The sequence below is a fragment of the Pundamilia nyererei genome, unplaced genomic scaffold (assembly GCF_000239375.1).
Source record: "Pundamilia nyererei isolate P.nyererei 1_Seehausen unplaced genomic scaffold, PunNye1.0 scaffold00196, whole genome shotgun sequence".
Lineage (NCBI taxonomy): Eukaryota > Metazoa > Chordata > Actinopteri > Cichliformes > Cichlidae > Pundamilia > Pundamilia nyererei.
The window spans coordinates 1,056,587-1,078,803 of NW_005187597.1; the positions used below are offsets into that span (position 1 = coordinate 1,056,587).

Consider the following 22,217-nt stretch of genomic DNA (forward strand, 5'->3'; position numbering starts at 1 on the left):
AGAAGAAGTGTTTCTGGATCTTGGCACAGTATTGTGCAAAAGAAAAGAACCAACTATGTCCAGAAGAACAGAATCAGCGTTCTGGGACTTCCTTTCCTGGATGATTATATGTCACTAGGAAAATGGGGGGAAAAAGGGAAATAGGTGCAACGATTTATTGAAACATGTGCAAACATAAATGGACAATACAGTAAAATTGTAATTAGAGTTACATATCATAGATAAGAAAATGTAGAATCTGCCCTTTACATTAAATAAGTACATTAGGTCAATTGCTGTCAATAGGAAATGAGCACACCCATATATCCATGATGAGCGGTTATTGTGGGCGTATCAACCATTATACCAGAATAGATTTTAGATTAGACACCAGCAGAAGATGATAAGCACTGCAGAACATGGCCAATGTTAGAGGCAAAAAAGCAAACAGTTCATTCAATTGCCATCAAATTTTCTTTCTCAGGAAATTAGAAAGTAGAAACCTCGCCCAGATATTATCTGAGCTGCAGCAATGAGCTGCAGCAAATTTTGCTATATTTGTATTTTTAAGTGGAGATATTTGTATTTATTACAGGTATTTTGTTACATTTTGAGTCTGTAATAACTAGCAATGAGTGTTGCATTTAAATCTAGACTTTGACCAGTCAGCAGTGGTTTTAACCTTGGAACTGTCCCGTGGACGCCATTTCTGCCTCTTTCTTATTGTTGAATCATGAACTCTGACCTTAACTGAAGCAAGTGAGGCCTGTATCTCTTTAGATGCTGTTCTGGGTTCTCTTGTGACCTGGATGAGTCGTCGATGCGCTCTACGAGTAGGTTCACCTCTGTTCCAGGTTTTCTCCATGTGTGGATAACGGCTCTCACTGTGGTTCACTGGAGTCCCAAAGTGTTAGAAATGGCTTCATAACCCTTTCCAGACTGATAGAAGTCACTGACTTTGTTTCTCCGCTGTTGCTTTTTGAGATCTTTCAGTTTACTTCACTTGGTTTCTGTTTAATTCATGCTTTCACAAGGGAAGACGATTAGTTTTCACTAGCTTTCAATAGCTTTTATTTCTTAAATAAATGAAATTATCATGTAAAAGCTGTATTTTGTATTTACTCTGGTTATCTTTGTCTTACATTAAACTTAAAAAACATGACAAATATGCAAAAAAGAGAAACAGAAAGTAGGAAGGGGCAAATACCTTTTTTCACAGCACTCAGGGTTCAAAGTTATCAAGATTGACTCCAAGCCCATATATTTTACTGCATTCAGTTACTGCAGTTGCATTTTTGTTGCATGCGAAAGCATTTACACAAAATTAAACTGAGCTTGAACCACTCCAATAATTCTTGTTCCAGGACTCGTTAATTGACTAGGAAATACACACAAAACTGTTTTTCTGTAACTTCATTGTAAACACGAGACACTGCTTCTGTAAGCTGTCTGTTTATAACTATGTTAATGACCAAAACTAGAGTAAAAAAAAAAGAAAGATGGCTCTTTCTTTGTAACAGGCATGAGAAAAATGAAAGATATTAACTATGCGTCAAACAGGAGGTCTGCGTATGAGGCCAGCTCAGAAATAAACTGGCATTTTTACATTTTTATGTAACGAGTGTGCTCATTAGTGATGCTTTTGATAGCATCTCATATAAAAGAGCTTCAGCACCAGCTTATTAATGTATTGGTTGGAATTACGCAAAACAAACTGATTCTCAAATACCAGGAAATGAAAAGAACGGCACACAAACCAGACTAGATAAAATAAGTTTTATTAGTTTTTCCTCACTGTGCTGCATATTGAAGTCCAACACGGAGAAGCCAAAGTATTAACAAGGTGCCCCTGAAGACAAAAGCATGCCAAAATGTGTCTGAGAAGTCAGAAATGAAGAAAAAAAACAAAATCAAGTGAGAGTTACAAAACAATATCAGGAGCTTAATGCCCACCGACAGCCACCCAAAGGTTATTAGTGCTCATTAAAAAGTGCCAGAGGGATAAGAGAGCCGAGAAAGTACAACAACTGCAGTTCGCTGGAAATAAATAACTTGTGGGAGTTGAAAAAAAGAGAAAGGAAAAACAAAACAATATTGCTTCTAATACGGTTAAAGTGCCATGAATGTACACCATCCATGCAATCCTTTCCAAGGCACTTGGGCTGAGTGAGCCAAACCAAATAAGAGCAGGCTGACGAACACAATTAGGTTATGAGACATGATGACAGCAACGATAATCACAACAACTCATAACTTAGTAAACCAATAAAGGCAAAATGACAAAACAACTTCCACATTATCATATCGCATTACACAACGTGATCGAGCGGATCATTATTAGCATTCCTTTCATATAATGTTCCCTTTGTGAAGCTGAGATGAAGTGTATAAATGCTTGATGGAGAGAATTTAATGAGACTTTGGTTTCAGCGTGCGGGAACAGGCGGCAGTCATGTCAGTGTCCTCGGCTGCTTCCCCCTCCTCGAAAACAGGCACTTTACTCATTACTCAAAATAACAGGTGGTTCGGAATCAAAACAGCTTCTGGTGCGCTGTGAATAATCGCAATCGGAAAGCTTTCGGGCTACGAGAGAACAGTGTAAACGGCTTAAGAAGAATCAGTCTGCTGCCACACGTGTAAACAAATGCACGCGGGATGGGAGCTCGATCGGCGGGCACCTTTCCAAGCTGATGTGACCAAACCAACCCCGCGCTGATCTGCGGTAATACAGCATTTAAAGGAGGAAAGTGAAAACGTTTATACCGCGGCGCTGCACAACTTTAACATTATAATGATAACGAGAAATGAGAGTCTCTGCATGGACACGTTCAATAAACCCCCAACTGCATAAAGACTTAAGCGTCACACATCTGTCCTCTCCTGCTAACTACCTCCTCTGCTGGGCTGAGATTAAATGAAACATATAGATTTTTATCCTAACCTAATAATCCCTATGAAAGCCTTACATAATTCAAATATCCTTTTTTTATGAAGACACTGGCTGGAACTCGATATTAGCATTGAAAAGCTGATTCATATAAAGTCTCCATTTAAAGAAATTCTACTTATTTTATTACTTATCGGCTTATAATAATAATATTCATAATAATAATCACTTCAAATCCTCCTTCCTCAATTAAAGTGAAACTATACAGCTGAAGTTTTAGTTTTTACTTTGTTTTTAACACCTGAAAGAACTTTAGATTTTCCAGAAGATAAGAGAACGGATGAAAATCTCTTTATTTATCTGCCCATCAATCACACCAGCAGTGCTACGATAAATTAGATATTCATAGTTTCTCATTAAATAACTTTAAGAAGTTTCCTTATTCTTTTAGTTTTGATAAACAACTTGGCAAAACCCCCACATATTAGCAATGCAACCTGTCGTCATGAGAGCTCACTACATAAATATAATATATAGTATATCTGCGGGTGTCTATCTGCACTCCTTTAATAGCCGTCGCACACAGTCGAGAACATTACCGAGCTAATGTGTTATATGTGAAGAGACATCCGAGTATCTAAGAAAATCAAGTTCACTCAAATCGCCTTTTTTCATCACAGTGAGAGCTCTGTCAGAAACAATCGTTCCTTCCTGCTTTCAGAAGCATGAGCAGGCCACAAGAGCGATTAAGCTGAGGTCTCAACGCAACACAAAGTGTGGACTCGAAGGCTATTTTAACTAAGACATGTAGGCGGCTTCAGAAGGCATGAGTCAACTCCACGATGACCTCTCCCTCTCCAGAACTGGCGTTTATTTGAAGAGGCTGGGAGAATGAAGCCGCTTTCATCATGCAGGCTTTACCTGCTTCCCTACAGTAGTACGCCCATACGGCCAACGTGAGGCTTGGACTGCCGTTTGATTCCTTCATAACGACTGGAAGTTTGGCTGAGATGCAGAGGGGCTGTGAGAGATCCTTAATGGAACCAGTAAGCACCTGATGGTCTAGCAGCCACTCGTTACCTTTAAAAAAAACAAAAAACAAAACAGGAAGTGATGTCAAAGGACGTCCAACTTTTATGTACAGTGTACATGCCTTGCTGGTAAACTGGTAAACTCAGGCCAGGCATTAACCTCAATGTTACTTTGAGATGAAGCACCCAGTTAAGCATTGTTGCAGCACTCTGCACAGTCTCCCCCAGCGGCTTAGCGCACCCTAGCACTGCTCAGGAACCTTTCCAGATACCAGTCTGATTGGTAGTTCTATCTCAACTCTGTAAGGATATGCTTCCAAAGTCTAGGACACTCTCAGAATTCCAGTATTGTGTCCAGAATTGGCCGGGCAAGGACTAATCTGGACTTTGCTTTGGGAAATATGAAGGCGGCCATAAATTTTGGACTTTTCATCATCAGCGTTTCTCTATCATGTCAAAAAGAAAAACAAGACTTTTTTATACTCGCATACAATCTTTTTCGGGTATAAAGACATATTCAGGATTAAAAGTGTGGTTAAACTCCTGTATAGTGACAGACAGTGAAGTTTACTTGTCAGGCACACTGAATATTGTGGGCTGTCCACGATGAACCCACAGATCCACTTCAAGAATGACATAAACTAAGCTCAATCCCTGGTTTGGTCACGTGTCCGCCTTAGTTCATCCATGTTTTGAAAGAACAGATGGCTTTGAATGAGAATAGCTGGCTGGCATCTCGATTTATTGCTGAACGTAGCGCGGTGCAGCCAGAGTGCTAGGGCTGACTCAAGCCTGCACAGTAAAACAGTCCCTCTGAAATATTAGGCCAAACTCACATACCCTTACTAAATCAAATAAAGAGTGGTTGAAGACATTCATTTTCTGAAACACAGGGAATATTTTTAGACACAAGTACACATCTGAAGCGACACGACCACTGAAAGATAAATGAAAGTCGAAAAGAATCACCGGAGCGTCAGCGGTGAGAAAATATCACGCCACAGAGACCACAGAACCCAAGCCAGCCGAGATTAATGAAGCTGATGTCTAACGCTGGGTCCCAGGGAAGCCATTTCTAAAAAGCCACTAAAAAAACAATTTAGATCTGGCGTGCACTTCTAAGTTGATCCATTAAAATCCCTGCCTCTGCTCTGATCTGATCAGCATAAGTCTAGACTGGGTATAATGGGACAGCGGGGGATCACGTAACATAGCCTGGTAGCTAATTATGTGAACCAAGGCATGTCGTCTTATCGAAATGCTCTAAAAATAGCCTGCCGTTATCGAGGATTTCATGCTGCAGCGCTCAGGATGATGGAAACACTTTAGGTGCAAACGTAATGAACAGACCACAACTGTCACTAACATCACCTCACATTAAAAAAACAAAAACAAATCACATATCAATCAATCCTACGGTCAACACTACAATCTGAGAGAATTAGACTAAACCTCTTTAGAATATAAAATCATAAATTAAGCCATCCACGCCTCGTACCTCCTCGCTGGTGGTTTAAAAGAGCTTTGAGTGATTTAAGTATTTGTCTTTGTTTTAGCTGTGAACTATAAATTCCAGGTGTGGGCTGGCAGAGTGAGAATCTGCTTGTTGAACGGTGAAAACGATGTGCAGGCAGGTTAAGCATCCTTCACTTTTTGACAGATCAGAGACCAAAATAAAGTTTTGTAGGAGAGAATTAGAGGCTTCACTCCACAACGCACTCATTCTAAGCACAGGGAGGACGTTTATGCTGCAGCCCTGACTCTGGTTGGTTACCCTGACGAACAGAGAAATAACTTGAGGAAAAGCATGCATTTTTTTTTTTTCAAACAAGCTGTTATACAAAGCAGCTGCTGTAAGCTGCCTCCTCACTGTTCTGCCACCTAAATCCTTCCACTTCTGGTTCCCAGCAGATATTTGTGAAGTCTTTGCCAAACACTGCTGGGGTTTTAGAATTCAATTAACCTCTCACCTGAACGGGAAAAAAAGTCCAATCAAAGCGGCAGATCTGTCAGTCCTCGGGTTTACAGTGACGTCTGTAGGCTGCTGCTTTAGTGCTTTTCTTCAGCCAACACGCAACAAAATAATTAACTTGCATTAGTCTGGCCCAGCAACACAATGGAAATACAGCATGTCTGACTAACTAGCTTAGAAATTACAGTAATAATAACAACAAAAAAAGCCTAATTTCTGTGTCACAGCATCATGTAATTTTACCAAATAACTACGTAATACAGTCAATCAGCTTCGAGAGGTTTTTGCTTTAAAGTGAGCTGAAGGTTCTCAATCAAGTCACAGAAGAATTACTTATTTTTTATATGCAGTGGTTAGCACTTTTCCCGCACAGCAAGAAGCTTCCTGGTTCAAATCTCCAGTGATGCTGGGGTCTTTGGTGCTTGGAGTTCGCATGTTTTCCCGGAGCCTGCCTGCATTTCTCCAGCTTTTTCCCCACAGTCCAAAAACATGCACAACAGGTTAACTGGGGATTCTAAACTGACTGTGGATGTACAGTACTTACTAAAGAAGCATTATATAAATGAGTGTTTATAAGTGCTCTTTAGTTGAAACTGAGAAGTCGAATTTTGTCAACATTATCTCAAAATCAAAAACTTTTCGTGCAAAACTTTGCTTAAAATTCCAAGTGTGTCCCTGTGAACATGTGCAGCTGTGTGGCAGAAGCTCATGGATGTAACATCAGTGACAGGATGAGGTGTCAATGATGGTCAAGACACCTTTCATGGGCATGAAGGCTAAACATGCTCAGAACATTTACATGCATGATACTTCATGTAACAGTGACTGAACTTTGTCTCACCCTCTGCTGAGAGTGCCCAGCAGCTGGGCGCCTCTTCAGTGAGTTTGGTCCCTTCTGGAAGTGACAGTGTGACAGACATGATGACAGTCTGGCCCGCAGTCACCGCTACTGGCGGCATTTCTTTCCTGGCAGCTGATTTAGGCAGCGTGGGGGCTTTGGTCGGACCCGAGGGCTTTGTAGGTACCGAGTCTGTGCACTCGCGGGAGATGGGGAGCTGGATAAAAGAGAGATTTGGGTGTTTGGATTAAACAAAAGCAAGGAGAAAGCTACCCTAACTTACAGTGTCCTGTCTTTGTCACTTTTAATTCAATCTCTTCTAGCGCAGAAGCTTTTAGGACAGATTAATTACACAAACGTGTACAAAATGCATAGCACTTTCTCAAGGTTGGAACCACACTTTTCCTAAATACACACACACACGCACACACACACAGGCAACGCACTCACCAGCGAGACAGTCTCGGAGGTCAGGTCCAGCACTTTGACTTGGTGGTTGTTGGTATCGGCCACGTAAAGCAGTTTTCCGCCGTCACCGACACAGATTCCTCCGGGTTCATTGAAGCAGGATTTGTTAAACTCTGGACCCAGAGTATCTCCAGCATCTCCTGTTCCTGCTAATGTGCTACACTGCTTTGTTTTTGGATCCACCACCTTGATCTGAGGAGAATCACAGGCACACACACACATACACACAAAAACAAACAAGCAAGATGTTGGTTATCAAAAAAAAAAATTTCCTTCCTGGAATTCAAAAGGAGTTTTAACCACTTTGGCATGAACTCAGTCACTTCAAGGAACTCATTACAGAACATAAGTGTTAAATTTGCACAGTACATCTTTAAAATGCAGCCTTGTGACAATCATCTGTTACCTTGTGGTTGTAGGAGTCGGCTACATAGAGCAAGTTTTGTTCAGAAGCCCAGGCAACACCGAGCGGATGCTGGAGTTTGGCATCCACCCCTTTCCCGTCCACATCCCCAAAAGCAAAAAGGTTCTGTTTTGAACAATACAAAACACTGGTTAGAGAAAAAAACATATTATCGACTAAAATTACAAAACACCCTTAACTGCATTGAAAAGAAGACAGGAAACTGAAGAAAGCCGAAGCCTTTTCTATCTTATGAATGATGAATTTTATACATAAAAAGATTAAGACTGTGAGATAAATCATTTTAGTTTTTTGTGTGTGCCATGATTCATTTGAAACTAGCATGACCAAACAGATAATCCCATCAACAACCAATTTGTAAGAAGCTGTGATAACATTTCGATAAATTGGTGATAATTTTGTATCAGCTCTGTAAATAACAAGAGCAACAGAAAAGGACCATGATAACAATCTTCAAAGTCTCATGATTCTCCTGGCTCGCTGACTAAACAGCTACAAGGTGTTTACAACAACAAATCCTTGGAAATGTAAAATCCACTGAGTGAAAGCCAATAGGTTTCAATCCATTATCTAACTGCACAAGTGTGAGCTTGAAACATCTCAGCAACCCAGACCAGACTTCAGCTGAAGAACGAGGTAAACAGAATTTGGTCGAGTTCAAAAAGGAGCTGGAGGACCTGGAGCATGCTCGTAGATGTTCTCAACATTAAAGGGGTTGTGCACCATGAATTCACCTCCCAGACTTGAGAATTTGCAATGCAGACAACCTAGACTGAAATGGGGAAAAAACGCAATCTTCAGTCACTGTTAATTAAACTAGCTAGATCCAGCTACGTGCAGCTTCATCCTCTACCCCCTGAAAATGGAAATCAGTATTTTGTTGCATGTGGCAAGACGACAGTAATCAGAAGAATGGTTGCCAAGGATGCAGAATTATCCTCGAGTGTGAATAAAGTTGTTCCCGTTTTCCCACCATCTACTGTAGAAATATATGTATTTTTTCACAACAGATCCACAGTAAAAAAAAAGACAATTTAAGAGTTGCACTGACAGATTTCTTTCACATACTACATCAGTGTTTCTCTCTCATGTAAAAAAACAAAAAAAAACAACAACACTGTTTTTTGTCATACTGTCTGTTATTATATTAAGATATGTCCAGGATTAAAGGTGCAGTTAAATCTCTGCACGGTGACTTACTCTTTATGTGTCCACAGTGTAAAATGAGTCTGACATCTCTGCTTTAGCTCAATTTGACAACTGATATTACTGTAAAAGTGCAAACATGAGAGGACGCCACCTCAGCTTCAATACTGTTTGGCTGTTCTAGATCAACTCCTTAAACATCTGTGGGCAGCTAATAGTTTCTCCCGGCTCTTCACCATGTTAAATAAACTGTATATGACTCTCTAGTTAATTACTTCCTGCTCTCATGGGGACTTACAAGCTTGTGACTTTCCAAAAATACACCAGTGCGGCAAGACAAAGAAACTACAGCAGAGCTGCTGTAAGGGCATGAAGGTATGCACCAACATTGTTTTTCAGGCTTTCCTTTAGCAACAAACAAGAGGGTCTGTGTTTACTTGTTTCTCTTTAAAGGAAAAAAAAACATATTTTTATGCATACAAAAATAGCCCTAAACTCTGCGTGAGTGCCTAACAATGATTCATATTTGTGCAACATTTTCCTTCATAATTGTCCTAATGTTTTGTGTGGCTGGAAATGTGGCAGACTAATGTGCAGGTTTTACACTGTGTGTTTTGCGTTGATGTATGGTGACAGAGCCAAGCACAGGACACATCATCATTGAAAGTGCCGCACAAGGTTATTCTGCTCCTACAGTCTGCTTCGGAAATGGACTTTTAATTTGTCTCCACTAGTTCATCTGCCCTGGCTTTTTCTTTCTATAAGAAGTTCACCTTTTAAAGTAGCAATAAAAATGGACAATATGGCAAACAACAAGTTGATAAATTATGTGCACTATATCATGCTGGTCTGTGAAACTTCATTAAGAGATGCTGTAACTGTTTGTTTCAAACCACATGAGCATTATAACTGGAAATAAGGATACTTGAAAAGGTATCTAGCAGAGGGAAGATGATGATGAATGGTAAATAAAGCTTTTTTTTACACTATTAATTCATTCTTCCCCCATTTACTGTACACCCACAAGTGGGTCTCTCTCTCCTCCGACCAGCAACTTGACGGCTCCATCCTTCAGCGCCAGCGTTCGGATGGTGCTGCTTTCGCTATCGGCCACATACATGCAGCTCCAGGGCTCCTCTGGGGCTAAAGCCAGGCCTGAAGGCTGGGCAAAGCCTGCCTTGTGAGGGTAGGCGTTGTTCCGGTTCTCTTCGTTGCCGCTGCCCGCCCATCGCACACAAATCCCTGCCTTGGACTCGCTGTTCAAATGACAAGACAATGTCATTAAATACTAGAATGCACTTCCTGATGCACAGAGTTCCAAAAAGGAGAAAATCTGTTTGTTTTTTGTTTTTTTTTAATAAAAACAAGACTGAGATTTTATCTCCTGTTTATTTGCAGTAATTAAAAAAAGATTATTACATAATGTGACCTCCTGTGAAACTTCCGACCACAGAAGACACACAAGATGAGGAATCCATTTTCACAGTTTTAAAAGGAGAATTACAACCATGTCATTATATTATCAGAATATGTTTCGAAGCGGCCATGGCAGTAATGTACTGGTCTCTCACCTTCCTTTGGGCAGTTTTCCATCAGCTAGGAACAAAGCCCAGATCTGGTGAGTCCCTGCCATGGCTATCCACAGCACGTTGTCTTCATCGCCGCCTACACATGAAAATAAAACGCACAAAAAACCCCACAGGATAAATATGGGAGCAGGAACTGGTGTCAGTGCTCTTGGCCATCTACCAGTCAGCCTCAGTATCATTCAACAACTACTGTGATATTTGTCCTTCGTTGTTGAGCTATGTTCTTGAGCTGTGTTTGGGACTACAGTCTGCTCAAGCACAAGGACAAAATGTGTTTTTTCCAAAGTAAAAGTAAGAAATAGATTTTTTTTTTTTCAGGCAGCAAAATTATTTTTGCAAACTCCCCCTCTCCCGATCTGCTGATTGCTCAGCATCAGAACTGAGTCAAAATATGGAGCCGTGCAGGTTTAAGACACACAGCAGCCTCTCTGACAAAGGCCATATGCACTCAGCAGATACAATACTGCCACTGTGATGAACGCACAAGCCTTACAGACATGCACGATCTCTGTTGTATTTTTAATGCGGGGCAAAGTTCAGCCTTTCTTGATCAAAACGGGTGGACTGTCAGGGATACATACTTGACTCAAAGCCAGTCTAGCACTTTATAGTTCAAAAGGTGTGGGATCCTCTTGATTTGGTTGAATAATTTATTCATCCACATCTTGAATAAATCATGAATATGTGGATGTGTGTTTGGACGTTCTCTCAGAAGACAATGTCAGGGTACATCCATACTAATAAGAGTTTTTGTTTTTTTTTAAACACTCACTGTTTAAACCATACGGGTGGTGTTTAAGGAGAGATTTAGTCAGAACAGGCAGAACCTGAAAACATCTTTGCTTTCTGACTGGGTCAATGAAGCCAAAATATTAAACACACACATTTACTTAATTTCATCTTTTGAATATGCCTCTCCCATGTAATTGATAACGCTCTTCATATCACTCTGGGTTGATGTATTTGCTTTTCCATGAGTCCCAATCTGTTTTCTGCTGCCATGAACACCTTCTGTGTGTTGCTTTGAGTAACAGTTCCCCATCTTTCTAGGTCCAAGCAAAGAAATCTTTGTTTTATTTTTGCTTCCTTCATAGTATTTTCTTCAAGCACCCAGCCCTCCACTTCCTGTTTACCATGGTAAATGCATACCTTTCCCAGGGATGTTAGCACAGACAGAGAGTACTTGCAAAATTGAGCCATTTGGTACTTATAGAAGTGCCGAATGGCTCATTTTTATGGAAATTATTTTAATATTAAAAGACTGCTTTAAATTTTAAATGTATTAGTCAGGGTGTACTGAAGTTAAAGGTTCTGAGACCAGCTTAAAACCAGCTGGCTGTGGCGTAAATCAACCTGAGGCAAAAAATTAACTGCGGTAGCCCTGAAATCTTCTATGCTTAACACTTTCAATTAAGAAGATTTGTATAAATCACACAAACACATACCTCTACATTATGAAGCGTTGAGAACAGCGCTTGCCAGAGGCAAAATAAACACCTCTGTCCAGACATACAGTTTCATTCTTTGTTTCTTTTACTGAAGGACACAATTTATGGGGACAGTTTCCTTCAAATGCAACCGCAAGATCTTACAAGAGGTGTTTAATGTTCAAGAAAAAAATAATTAATTAAATCAGTCTGCTGGTAACAAAGTAACAAACAAAGTAACAAATTTAGTTTGTCACATTTTTAAATCACAAGGAGAGCAAATAGATAAACAAACTGACTTGTATTTTTCTCCTAGGGTGAAGAAAAATGGATAATCAATGTGGAATAAAAAGTGTATATGAGAGTCTGAGCTGACTGATTATTAATCTAAATTCCACATTAATGACGCTTCATGACAACAAGATATTCACCAAAGAGTTTAAAAGAAAAAAGATTCCCACTTGAATTTAAAAATAAAAGTATTGTATGAAATTAATAAGCTATTAATAATCGAGTGTATAAATAAATGCTCAAGAGAAAATAATTAAAAGGCAGGGATAAGGAGGATTTGATGCTTTAAGGAGAAATAGAAGTTTCATATTACATTGTTAAAAGTGTAAACGAATGTGTCAGCTAGTGTATTTGTGCCCTGAATACTAAAAGCTTGTTTTGAAGGTGAATCTTCTAAGACTCATACAAGGCAGAAAGGCAATTAAAGTTCCTCACTGGCAGTGCCAAGCATCACATCCCAAGGAGAGCTGATTGGCTGCTGTGGTCCCATAGCCCCGCCCTCTTTGTCTGTCCCTTGAGTGCCTACTCCAGCCAGAGTGCTGACTTTTCCCTCTAACAGGTCGATCTACAAACAGATGCAGACACAGATGGTTTATTATTATTATTTATTATGGTTGATAAATATCAACAAGGACTTGAAAAAAATACTTTTTAAAAATAAAATTGTTAAGACAACCTTTCGAATCAAGTGGTTTTCCGTGTCAGCCACGTATACAGTGTCCCCTTTAATGGCCACACCCTGAGGGGAGTTAAAGGAAGCTTCAGACACGTCGCCATCTTTTCTCCCGCTTTCAGGCCCTGTGACAAAAGGAAAAACCCAGCACTGATAAAGCTTTCGATCACTTAAAGGTAATAATAAGCTCAAAATATTTATTTTTCATAATAAAATTCAGACATGTCAATATTAAATTTTTTAAAAATGAATCAGAGTGGAATAATTATTTTTATTCATGACTATTCGTATGACAATTATTGCTATTTAGTCTCAGCAAAGAAGGAAGTTTCTTCTTTGCTGAAACTAAATAGGAGAAAACTTCAGAATCACGTCACGCTCTGCAGCTCGGCAAACCTTTCATATGCGTGCACAAAGCTGATGTCAACAACACAAAAATAAAACCAATCCTCAATTTTCTCTCCTCATTTGTCCACTCTAGGTCAGTGCCAGTTCCCAGCATGTACAAGTCCCTGCTGCTGCCAACCTCTCTGCTGGTCTGGGGACATCAGCCTAACTGCCATGTGGCTCCTCTGAGGGTTGTTGAGGCAGTTGCATAATGCTAAAATGTCATCATTGGCTAAATATTGCTGTTGAACTTTTACAGATCTCACTTATTACAACACAATAGTTTTTGTATTTAATGGCCATTTAAATTGGAGCTCGTTACATCATGCCCATTTGTTGTTGTTGTTTTAAAAATGCATTGGTGTGAAGTCTCTTACCTCCTATGACATGTAGCAGGTCTCCAGTAGAAGACACCACCAGTATTCTGTGATGTCCTGTGTCTGCTATGACAAGCCTTTTAATACTGTTGTCTATAGCCACCTTTCCAGGAAAAGAAAGGATGCTGGGTGGCAGGGCGTCTTTGTACAGCTTGATTCCCACTGTGTGAGCCTTGAGCAGACCACGCACCCCATAATAACGCAGAGCGCAGTCAGTGAAAAGCATCAGCCTGTCACGGTGGCCCTCACCCACCAGGGAGAAGAGCAAGTTGCCACGTGGTCCAAGTAGGACCAGCGTGGGCCAGCAGGAGATCTCCAGTTCATGCCAGAGACTCGCCTCGCTGTCGTTTACCACGGGGTGGCAGATGTCGTAGCGGAGCACAGCGCTTCGGATGTTGTCCAGGACCTTTGAGAACATGTGCAAAAATGGTGATGAGTTCAAGTGTTGTCCTTCAATAAGGCTCCACCTGAATTTATCAAAAAAGTTCAGAAACTTTCAAAGTCTTTTAGAAAAGTCTGCATGTAGCAAAAACTTTACAAAGCTCTTACTTAGTGATTTAACTATCCCCCCAAATTACAGGAGCACAAAATACTGGTATTCAGGACAGCCCTTTTATAAGTAAAGCGTTTGCTTTTGCTGTTAAGTTGAAAGTCATCTTTTAAAAGACTAACTGCCCTTTACAATGATTTTAAACAACACACAGGTTGACACATTTTGTATCAAAACACCCAGATTTTTAAACGAGTGAAATGCTGAAACATGACGTACATCATTTTTTGAAGATTAAAGGTTTAATTGTAAAGAAGCTCTGGATTTCCACTTTTAGTTTAAGCTTTGGATTTCATCTACATTTTTAGTTAAGCAGGTTAGACCAACATAAAGATCTATTCATGAAAAGCACATAATTTCAAAGATTAGAAAAGTGGGAAAATCTACAAGAGACATTTCAAAAACATCGGGCACATCCAGTGGAGCAATATGGAATGTCCTGAAAGAGACGGAAACCACCGAAGTACTGACCAACAGGCATTTAAACAGGCATCCAAGGAAAACAGGGGCAACTGATGACAGAGACAAATGGTGAGAACAGTAAAGAAAAAAATAAATAAAATAAAAGTGCATAACATTATGAACAACCGCCAAAGAAAAGTGGCGAAGATTAACAATATAGAGGTCTTACTGCAAAACACAAACTGCTTATTAGCTGTAATGAAACTGGCAAAAATGTGCAGAGAAGAGTCAGTTGGAGACAGTTTGGGACAAAAGGCTTCTGGACTTACGAAACAGCGATTTCAACTGTGAAAGTGCTTGAAAGTATGAAGAAAGAAGGCATCTGTTCATGATCCTAAACAATAAAAGCTCATCTGTGCAGCATGGTTGAGGTTGTTTCATGCCCTGGGTTTACATGGCCGCTAATGGAACAAGCTAACACATTTTTATCGAGAATCTCCTGATGATCACGATGGTAGTAACAGAGTAATTGCCTACATCTACAGAAACACTTTGTCTTCTGACTTACAAAGAAATGCATCCATACATTTGGCCACATTATCGACGGGAGATTATTTAGGGTTTTGGAGTCAAAAATCCAAATTTGAATCCATATGAAAATACATTTTACCTCCTGAAGAGAAGACTGAAGAAGCAAAACCCCACAGACCAATAAAGAAACAAGAAATATGATCCAATTGCATATTGATGCATATTGATGCAGTTATTGCAAACATGGATGCAGTAATCAAATATGAAATATTTTGGCTTTAAGTTACTTGCAAAGATTGCAACACTTTAACTGGGAGGTTTAATACAATGATACCATTATACCATTACCAACTTATTACTGTGATATTACCCACTTATTACAAACTATAACAGGGTACAGAGCCCATCTATGTAGAGCAAATTACATATACAGTTTTTCTGCATCAGAACGCTACAAATGACTTTCCACGAGCTTAGATATCATTGTAAACCATATAATATCTAGATATTTTGTTGTTTTAATTTGTAAAACTTTGCCTGCCTGTTTGTTTTTGATAAAAAGTAGGGTAAGTACTATGCATATGAAGCAGAATTTATTTCCTCACAGTTGGAGAGTACAGATTATTCCCCTGCCAAGCTGGCAAAAGATTTCATTTAAAAAAACAAAAGGGAGCCAATAGCAGAATATTAAGAGGAATATCTGAAGAACAGAGTTTCTGGTCCGGGATTGATAAAGAAAGTAAGTTCTTGCAATTTTTATATGCTGCCAAAATCTTATTCTCCTGTTTGTATACAGGTATAAAACTTCAAATTAACACCCTGGCTCCTACAGCCCTCTTTTTACTTGGAGTAATTTAAACAAAGTAAAAATTCATCGGTATACATGTAGATACTTTTGAAGTTAAAGAAAAAAAAGCAAAAGTTTCCAAAAAACCCAAAACATACCTTTTCATTGGGGAATTTGGCAGAGTGCACACCAACAATAACCAACCCATCTGAAAAAGAGATTAAACAGCGAACAGTGAGCGTTTAGGCAGAAAGGTGTTGCATAAGACACACATGTCACAAACGTACATGCAAAGATGCACTAAGCACAATGATTTTTCCACTGTAAAATTTAAGAGACCTTCTATGTAAACCAACCAACCCTCAAGCATAACACATTGCAGGTTTAAGTGAGGTTTCTGGAAAAGCCATTTCTCAGTAATCATCAAAGATAAGTAAACACTATGCTTATTATACAGCTAAAGACAGAAAGTGGTTATAATTTGTGACTTTGTACAAGGGCTGCAGACTTTCAAATGTTATGCAACTGAATTGCCTAGAACTATGAATGTAACAGGCTGGTGATGTTATTTTAAACACATGCTTTTGTGGCACTAAAAGTCTCCAAAGAGTCCACAGATAGCAGATATCTTGATTAGTTTCCTTCCTTCCTTACAATCATTGTAAAACTCTCTATCGAAACAGTCACTTTTGTACTTCTGTCATTCCTTAAATCAAAAACTCGACAATACGCTGGGTAAACAGAGCCCGAGCGGAGCGGCAGAAATGTCAAAGCTACCTCGTCGCTCTGAAAATGCTTTATTCACAGGGAATCGAGCGTGATCACAGATTTTAAAAAATAAAAAAGATTTCTAACAAGTTTGATTTTGTGCAGTTTCTACTATTTACAATTTGATTGCATGCAACTGTACACAGAGCAAAACAACTTTCTAAATGGAAAAAAAGACTTGTTTTCATTAATAGAGTTACACAAGAAACAGCAAAAGAGCAACTTTCAGTGACAAGGCACTTTCAAAACACTACACACTATTTATTTAAAAAGGCGTGAATCCCATGTTTAATTTCATTATAAGGCACTGATTTGAGGGAACTAAAAGCTACAGCAAGTTTTCTGATATCTTGTTCCAGCTATATGGAGCATAAAACTCTATGTGGCTTTTTCACTTTAGATTTTAATTCCAGGGACAGCCCTGAGCTGTTCAGGGCTTTAATAACCAACAAATTACAAAGCATCTAAAAACTATACAGTTGCATTAGTTCATATTTTTTAACACACACACACACACAAAAAAAATGCATTTCATAAATGAACCCCACCAACGCTCAAACTCGACACGGTCTGCAGCGGATTTCGTCACCCGCGGCCTCTGCCAAGCAGCGTAGCGCCGGCACAGATTGCAGTGACGATGGGTGGGTCGGGGTGGACTGTGGAGTGACTGGACAGGGTGGCTCCCACACCTCAGTGACAACAGCAGCAAACAGAATGTACCCATAGCGGTGCCAGAGATAAGGCAAGTACGATAATGTGTGGTGGCACTGCAGTCTGCGTGTGTGTGTCTTTTATGTAATGTTCAACTCACAAATGAATTTCAAGTGGCACATCTTCCTCAGATGATACAACATTTGAATGTAAATAAATGTAATGCCTGTTTGTCATCATACAAGTTTGATTATATTTTCAGTGATATCTTTTATGCACTTTCTCAATAGGTCCATGAATCTATTATTTATTGTATGCAGCACTTTGTCTGCACTCCCCTGCAGTTTGTACCTATAACAAGAAAAAAAGAGCTAATTTAATCCTTTTTAAGACCTCTCAAGACTTATAGATAGCCTGTTTAAAGGGCCATTAGAATGCCAGAGATTATGCTTTACATGGAGTTGCTATATATAACTGTTCTCATACATTACTGCAGCCCTGAACATTTCTAGATATTACTTCAGAGCTGCATGTGAGAATGTAAGGCCATCAGTCATGATTTTAATGCATTTGGGAATTGTGAATGCATAAGTACAAAACAATAAACTACAGAGGGGCAGATGTATGCTGTACCTATGCTTACTTAAACTGAGTCTTGAAAGTATTTTTAGCTACTGTCGCTTCACAGCTGAGATAAGGGTCTACATGCCTAAGGAAAAGAAGCAGTTTCCCTGCTCCAACGAATATGGCCCTGAGATGCTGCTCCACAACACATGACCACAGGACCAATTTAAATCGTGTACCTCCACTGAGGCCCAGTGCAGCTGAAGTGTGACTTTAAGAATACACTATAAATTCCTGCAGTGCTTTACTTGATCTTCCACCCATTCAACAGTAACCAAATAACGAGCAAATTCTATACTTTAAACTGTCCTGTAGCAAGTCAAAGCTAATGGTATAAGCATTTTTTTAACCATATTGTTTTTACACACTAAAGACAATGAAACTGAATTATCCTGTATGATGCTGAGCACCATGTGATCTGCCAGTGCCCAATGAGAAACTCACTGCAATGAAAAAATGCAGTTTCTCCAGCATCTATGAGATAATGTCAAGAAATTATACTGTAAGTGACAACATCCATCAATGAAGTGTGTTATGAAAACACACCCAGGTCATCACCTGCTTACACCTTTGCCTTTGGGGGAAGAGATACCGCACCATCAAAACCTGCATAAAGAGACTAAAAAGCAGCTTCTTCCCCGAGGCTGTGGCATCCATTATATGTCGCAGCCATTAGACGATATTGTTATTGTTGATAAATCTCAACCCTAAACCAGTGTAAGTTTTCTAATCTGAGCTTAATAATAAGCTACTGCAAACTCTGAATACACATAACTGAGTCATTGGACTTCATGCAGGAGGGCAGTGGTTAGCACTGTTGCCTGACAGGGTGTTTCCTGGCTTTAGCCCAATAACAAGTGGGATCGCCTCTAGCCTCAATGACCCTAAGCTGGATAAGCAGTTAAGAAAATAAATGGATGGGTGGATGAGTGAATTATTGACCCACACAGGGCACATCATTAATAGACATTCCCATAATTATTTTAAAAAAAAAAAAAAAGATGTTTAATAATGTTTGGCAACAGGCCCCCGACAAAAGCACAATCTTTTCTGGTTTGAGAACAGTGCTAAAAACCAGCCCCAAATATTTTTGATTTAAATCTTCACTGGGTATGACAGAGCTTGTGGTTGAGTGCCACTGGAGGGAACCACTCATTGTTGCTTTCATTCTTGACGTTTATCATTTCGTTTCAATCTGCCATCGCCTGTCACAGATACAAGCCATTTCACTCACAAACATGATGTTCTTGATAAGGCAGGTTAGGGTTGAAATTCACACGAACTATCTGACTTTAGCCTCTTTTTTTTTAGCAATGTGCTGAAATAGATTTACTTGGGAACATCATGCACAAGAACGCACGTCAGATATATTTCCTATCAAACAGGCAAAAGACAAACACGTGAATGAGGAAAGATGGATAAAACATGCTTTTCCAGGATGGCAGATGGATAGATGGAAAAAAATGAATGAATATCAAGCAAAGCATTACGTTATATTTAATGTGGACAGCAAGGAAAGCGATAAGCAGGGTTTTTTTTTTAAACAATACACAGTTTTTCTACTTTAGGATTTTCCTGGAGCTGATTAAATTAGCTGTATGGAAAGTACCTCGTAGTTAGTAGAGTATGTGCAAACCTTTTACAGAGTGTCTTTTCTCTAGTTGATGCAGGTCAGGAAGGATGTGGATGCAGTTGATGCAGCAGTAAGTGAAGAAATCCAGCAGCACCACTTTACCAGCCAGTTCCTTGTTTAAAGAGAGAGGCCCCTCCGTGTTCAGCCACTCTAAGCCTGGAGCAAATCACAGAGTGGAAAATGATGTTGTCATCTTTTTAATCATGTTTAGTCACGGTGTAGGCAAATGCTTTACACTACCATCCTAGAAGGGCTATGGATATAGTCACAAAACACCTAAAAGGCATATCTGTGGTTGGGCCTGACACAGCGTTTGTGTCACATGGGAGAAAAAGTTGGATAGTTTGATCGATCAAAGCAGTGACTTGAAAGTTCTCGTGGCCCAAGTGTTATGTTAAATACCATAAAAAGTGTTTTTGTTGTAGATTTAGATCAGCTTGTTTCACACTTCTTTCATGTGCACTCTAAATTGTGGCTGATAGCATTTGTCACGCTTAACTCGTGCACATTTGATAAGTTTACTGTCACACTTTACAGCATGGTGACTATCAAAATCCAGTACAGAGTGAAAGAGTAATACCCCTACCTAAATTTTCCATTGATAATCTTCTCAAGACTTAACCTTTCAAAGAAATGTACGAAAGAAGAACAAAACAAATCACATTGATTCATAATCATATCAGCCAATGGGGTACCTATGTATAGATGTGTGCTTTTTTAGTGATGAATCTAGTTAACATTTATTATCTTTCAGTGTTTAGCCCCAAAGGGTTTTTTTGGCTACACAAATCTCCACTTCATCTCCTTTTTTAGATCTCTTAAGTGCACTTCCACACAGTGTTTTGCAAAAAAGCTGCATGACACCTTGTTCTTGTTGATGAGATAATTCTTTAGAACTCCAACAGCATGTTTGAATTGTTGCTGCAGAATGAATTTGGGACCGATCATATGCCTCGCTGTTGGTATGCTGCAGCAGATAAGAATCTACCCCCCCAAAAAGAAACAAACAAAAAAACAAACAAAAAAAAAATCACATGCATAAAAGATTAGCACAGTACGGAGCAGCTTAAAGGCTCCTTTTCTTCTTTATCTCTGACTGCATAGAACAGAGTCCAATTAGATAAATTTAGATGAATTCTGAATTAAGAAAAAAAAAAGAAGCACGTGTTGTGGGGACCTTGTTATGTTCACATTGAGCCTTGTGTGACTCTAGCATTTGATGTTCTAACAGTAGATCACCACCTACTGGTGTGGTGAAATATTGTCAATATGCTGCATCCCTCAGCAGCAGACCTAAGTTTCCCACAACTAAACTTTAATTACATTAGCAATTAATTGGGGGGCAATATATACAATATTTAGTTAAATGCATTTGTTTAATTTTTTGTTTAGAATAGAATAGAATAGGATTTGATTGTTTTTATACTCTTATGCATATAAAACACAAGTGGATGCTGTTCCGACTATTAAAACCAAGGAACCCTGCATGTTCAGTGGCTAACAACTTATGCCCAACAACTTATCCACTTATGTAAACTAGGGCTAATCAGATTGCAAAACATTAAATCAATATGTGAGATGGTGGTAAAGCTCAAAAAGATTTTTAGCTTTCTGACCATTCAAGTACAGAAAAGATCAGATGCACTCCATCTTGTGGATCTAGAGAAAGCATATGACAGGGTGCCAACACAGGAACTATGGTGCCACATGAGAAAGTGAAGAGTGACAGAGAAGTTTGTGAGGGTGGCGCAGGGTACGTCTAAGAACAGTGTGCAGCAGTTGAGATATATAGGTTAAAGTTTCATCAGGGATTGGCTCAGAGCCCCTTCTTGTTTACAGTGGTGATGGATAGGTTAACAGATGAGGTCAGGCATGGACTATGATACTTGCAGACGACACTGTAATCTGTAAGGTGTCGAGATAGTGAAGGTGGATGAGTTTAAATACTTTGGGACAACCATCCAAAACAGCGGACAGTGCACAAGAGTGGTAAAGAAGATAGGGTGGAGTGGGTGGAGACGAGTGACTCGGGTGATTTGTGACAGAAGGATAATAGCAAGAATGAAAAGGAAGGTTTACAAGATATTAGTGAGCCCTACTGTGAAGTACTGCATTGACAAATTGACATATTTTACATATTATTAAATTACATGAATGCCTGTAATTTTTCTTCCTCTTCCGGAATAGATAAGGTAGCTAGCTAATTAATTGACAGACTATGAAGAACTTGTGTTTAAGGGTTACAAAGCGTGTGGTGCTGTAACGTTAGCTTTTAAAAGGAAAGAGAGCTCTTCCTAAGTAGACTGCAATTGTCCAACATTCTTAATGTATATATGAATGAACATGCCGAGTCCTGTAGTGACGAGCAGAGTTGGCAAACTCAAGTCAAACTGCTACGAAAGAGAGGCGAAGTGTTTAAGCTAAAGCTCTAACCTGTCTGGAAATCGGGTATCTTCAGGTCATCTCTCTCGTCTAACTTTTTTAGATATTGTTGAACGAGATCTTCTTTTTCTTGCTGTGTTGCAGCGTCACCTAAGGCGTTATCCAGCTGACTTTGGACAGGAAACAGTGTAGAGACGCTGCACCGGGACGCCATGTTTCAAGCAACAACCAGCTAGCTCGGTAAAGCAGCGAGGAGATTCATACCGCGGATTTCGACACAATAGCAAAAAATGTTATCGACTATAAGGGTTCTAAAAGAGTTTCAGTTTCAATTATCCGAATTAAATACCCTCTAAAATAGGGTTCTTATTTTTTTCAGCCTTCAAATCAAACAATTGGC

At 39.4% G+C, this 22,217-nt stretch overlaps 1 protein-coding gene across 1 annotated transcript; it reads right to left on the reverse strand.

Moving 5' to 3' along the window:
- Nucleotides 1-1,740: 1,740 nt before the first annotated feature.
- On the reverse strand, nucleotides 1,741-22,078 carry nhlrc2 (NHL repeat containing 2). The gene is made up of 12 exons (XM_005747396.1): nucleotides 21,869-22,078; nucleotides 19,439-19,591; nucleotides 15,918-15,967; nucleotides 13,490-13,895; nucleotides 12,729-12,850; nucleotides 12,488-12,617; nucleotides 10,317-10,410; nucleotides 9,770-10,001; nucleotides 7,582-7,704; nucleotides 7,158-7,367; nucleotides 6,711-6,924; nucleotides 1,741-3,946 (listed from the first exon to the last, which is right to left on the reverse strand). Exons 1-12 carry the CDS (start codon nucleotides 22,029-22,031, stop codon nucleotides 3,684-3,686), a joined length of 2,160 nt encoding a protein of 719 aa, XP_005747453.1. The 5' UTR covers nucleotides 22,032-22,078; the 3' UTR covers nucleotides 1,741-3,683.
- Between the last annotated feature and the right edge of the window lie 139 nt (nucleotides 22,079-22,217).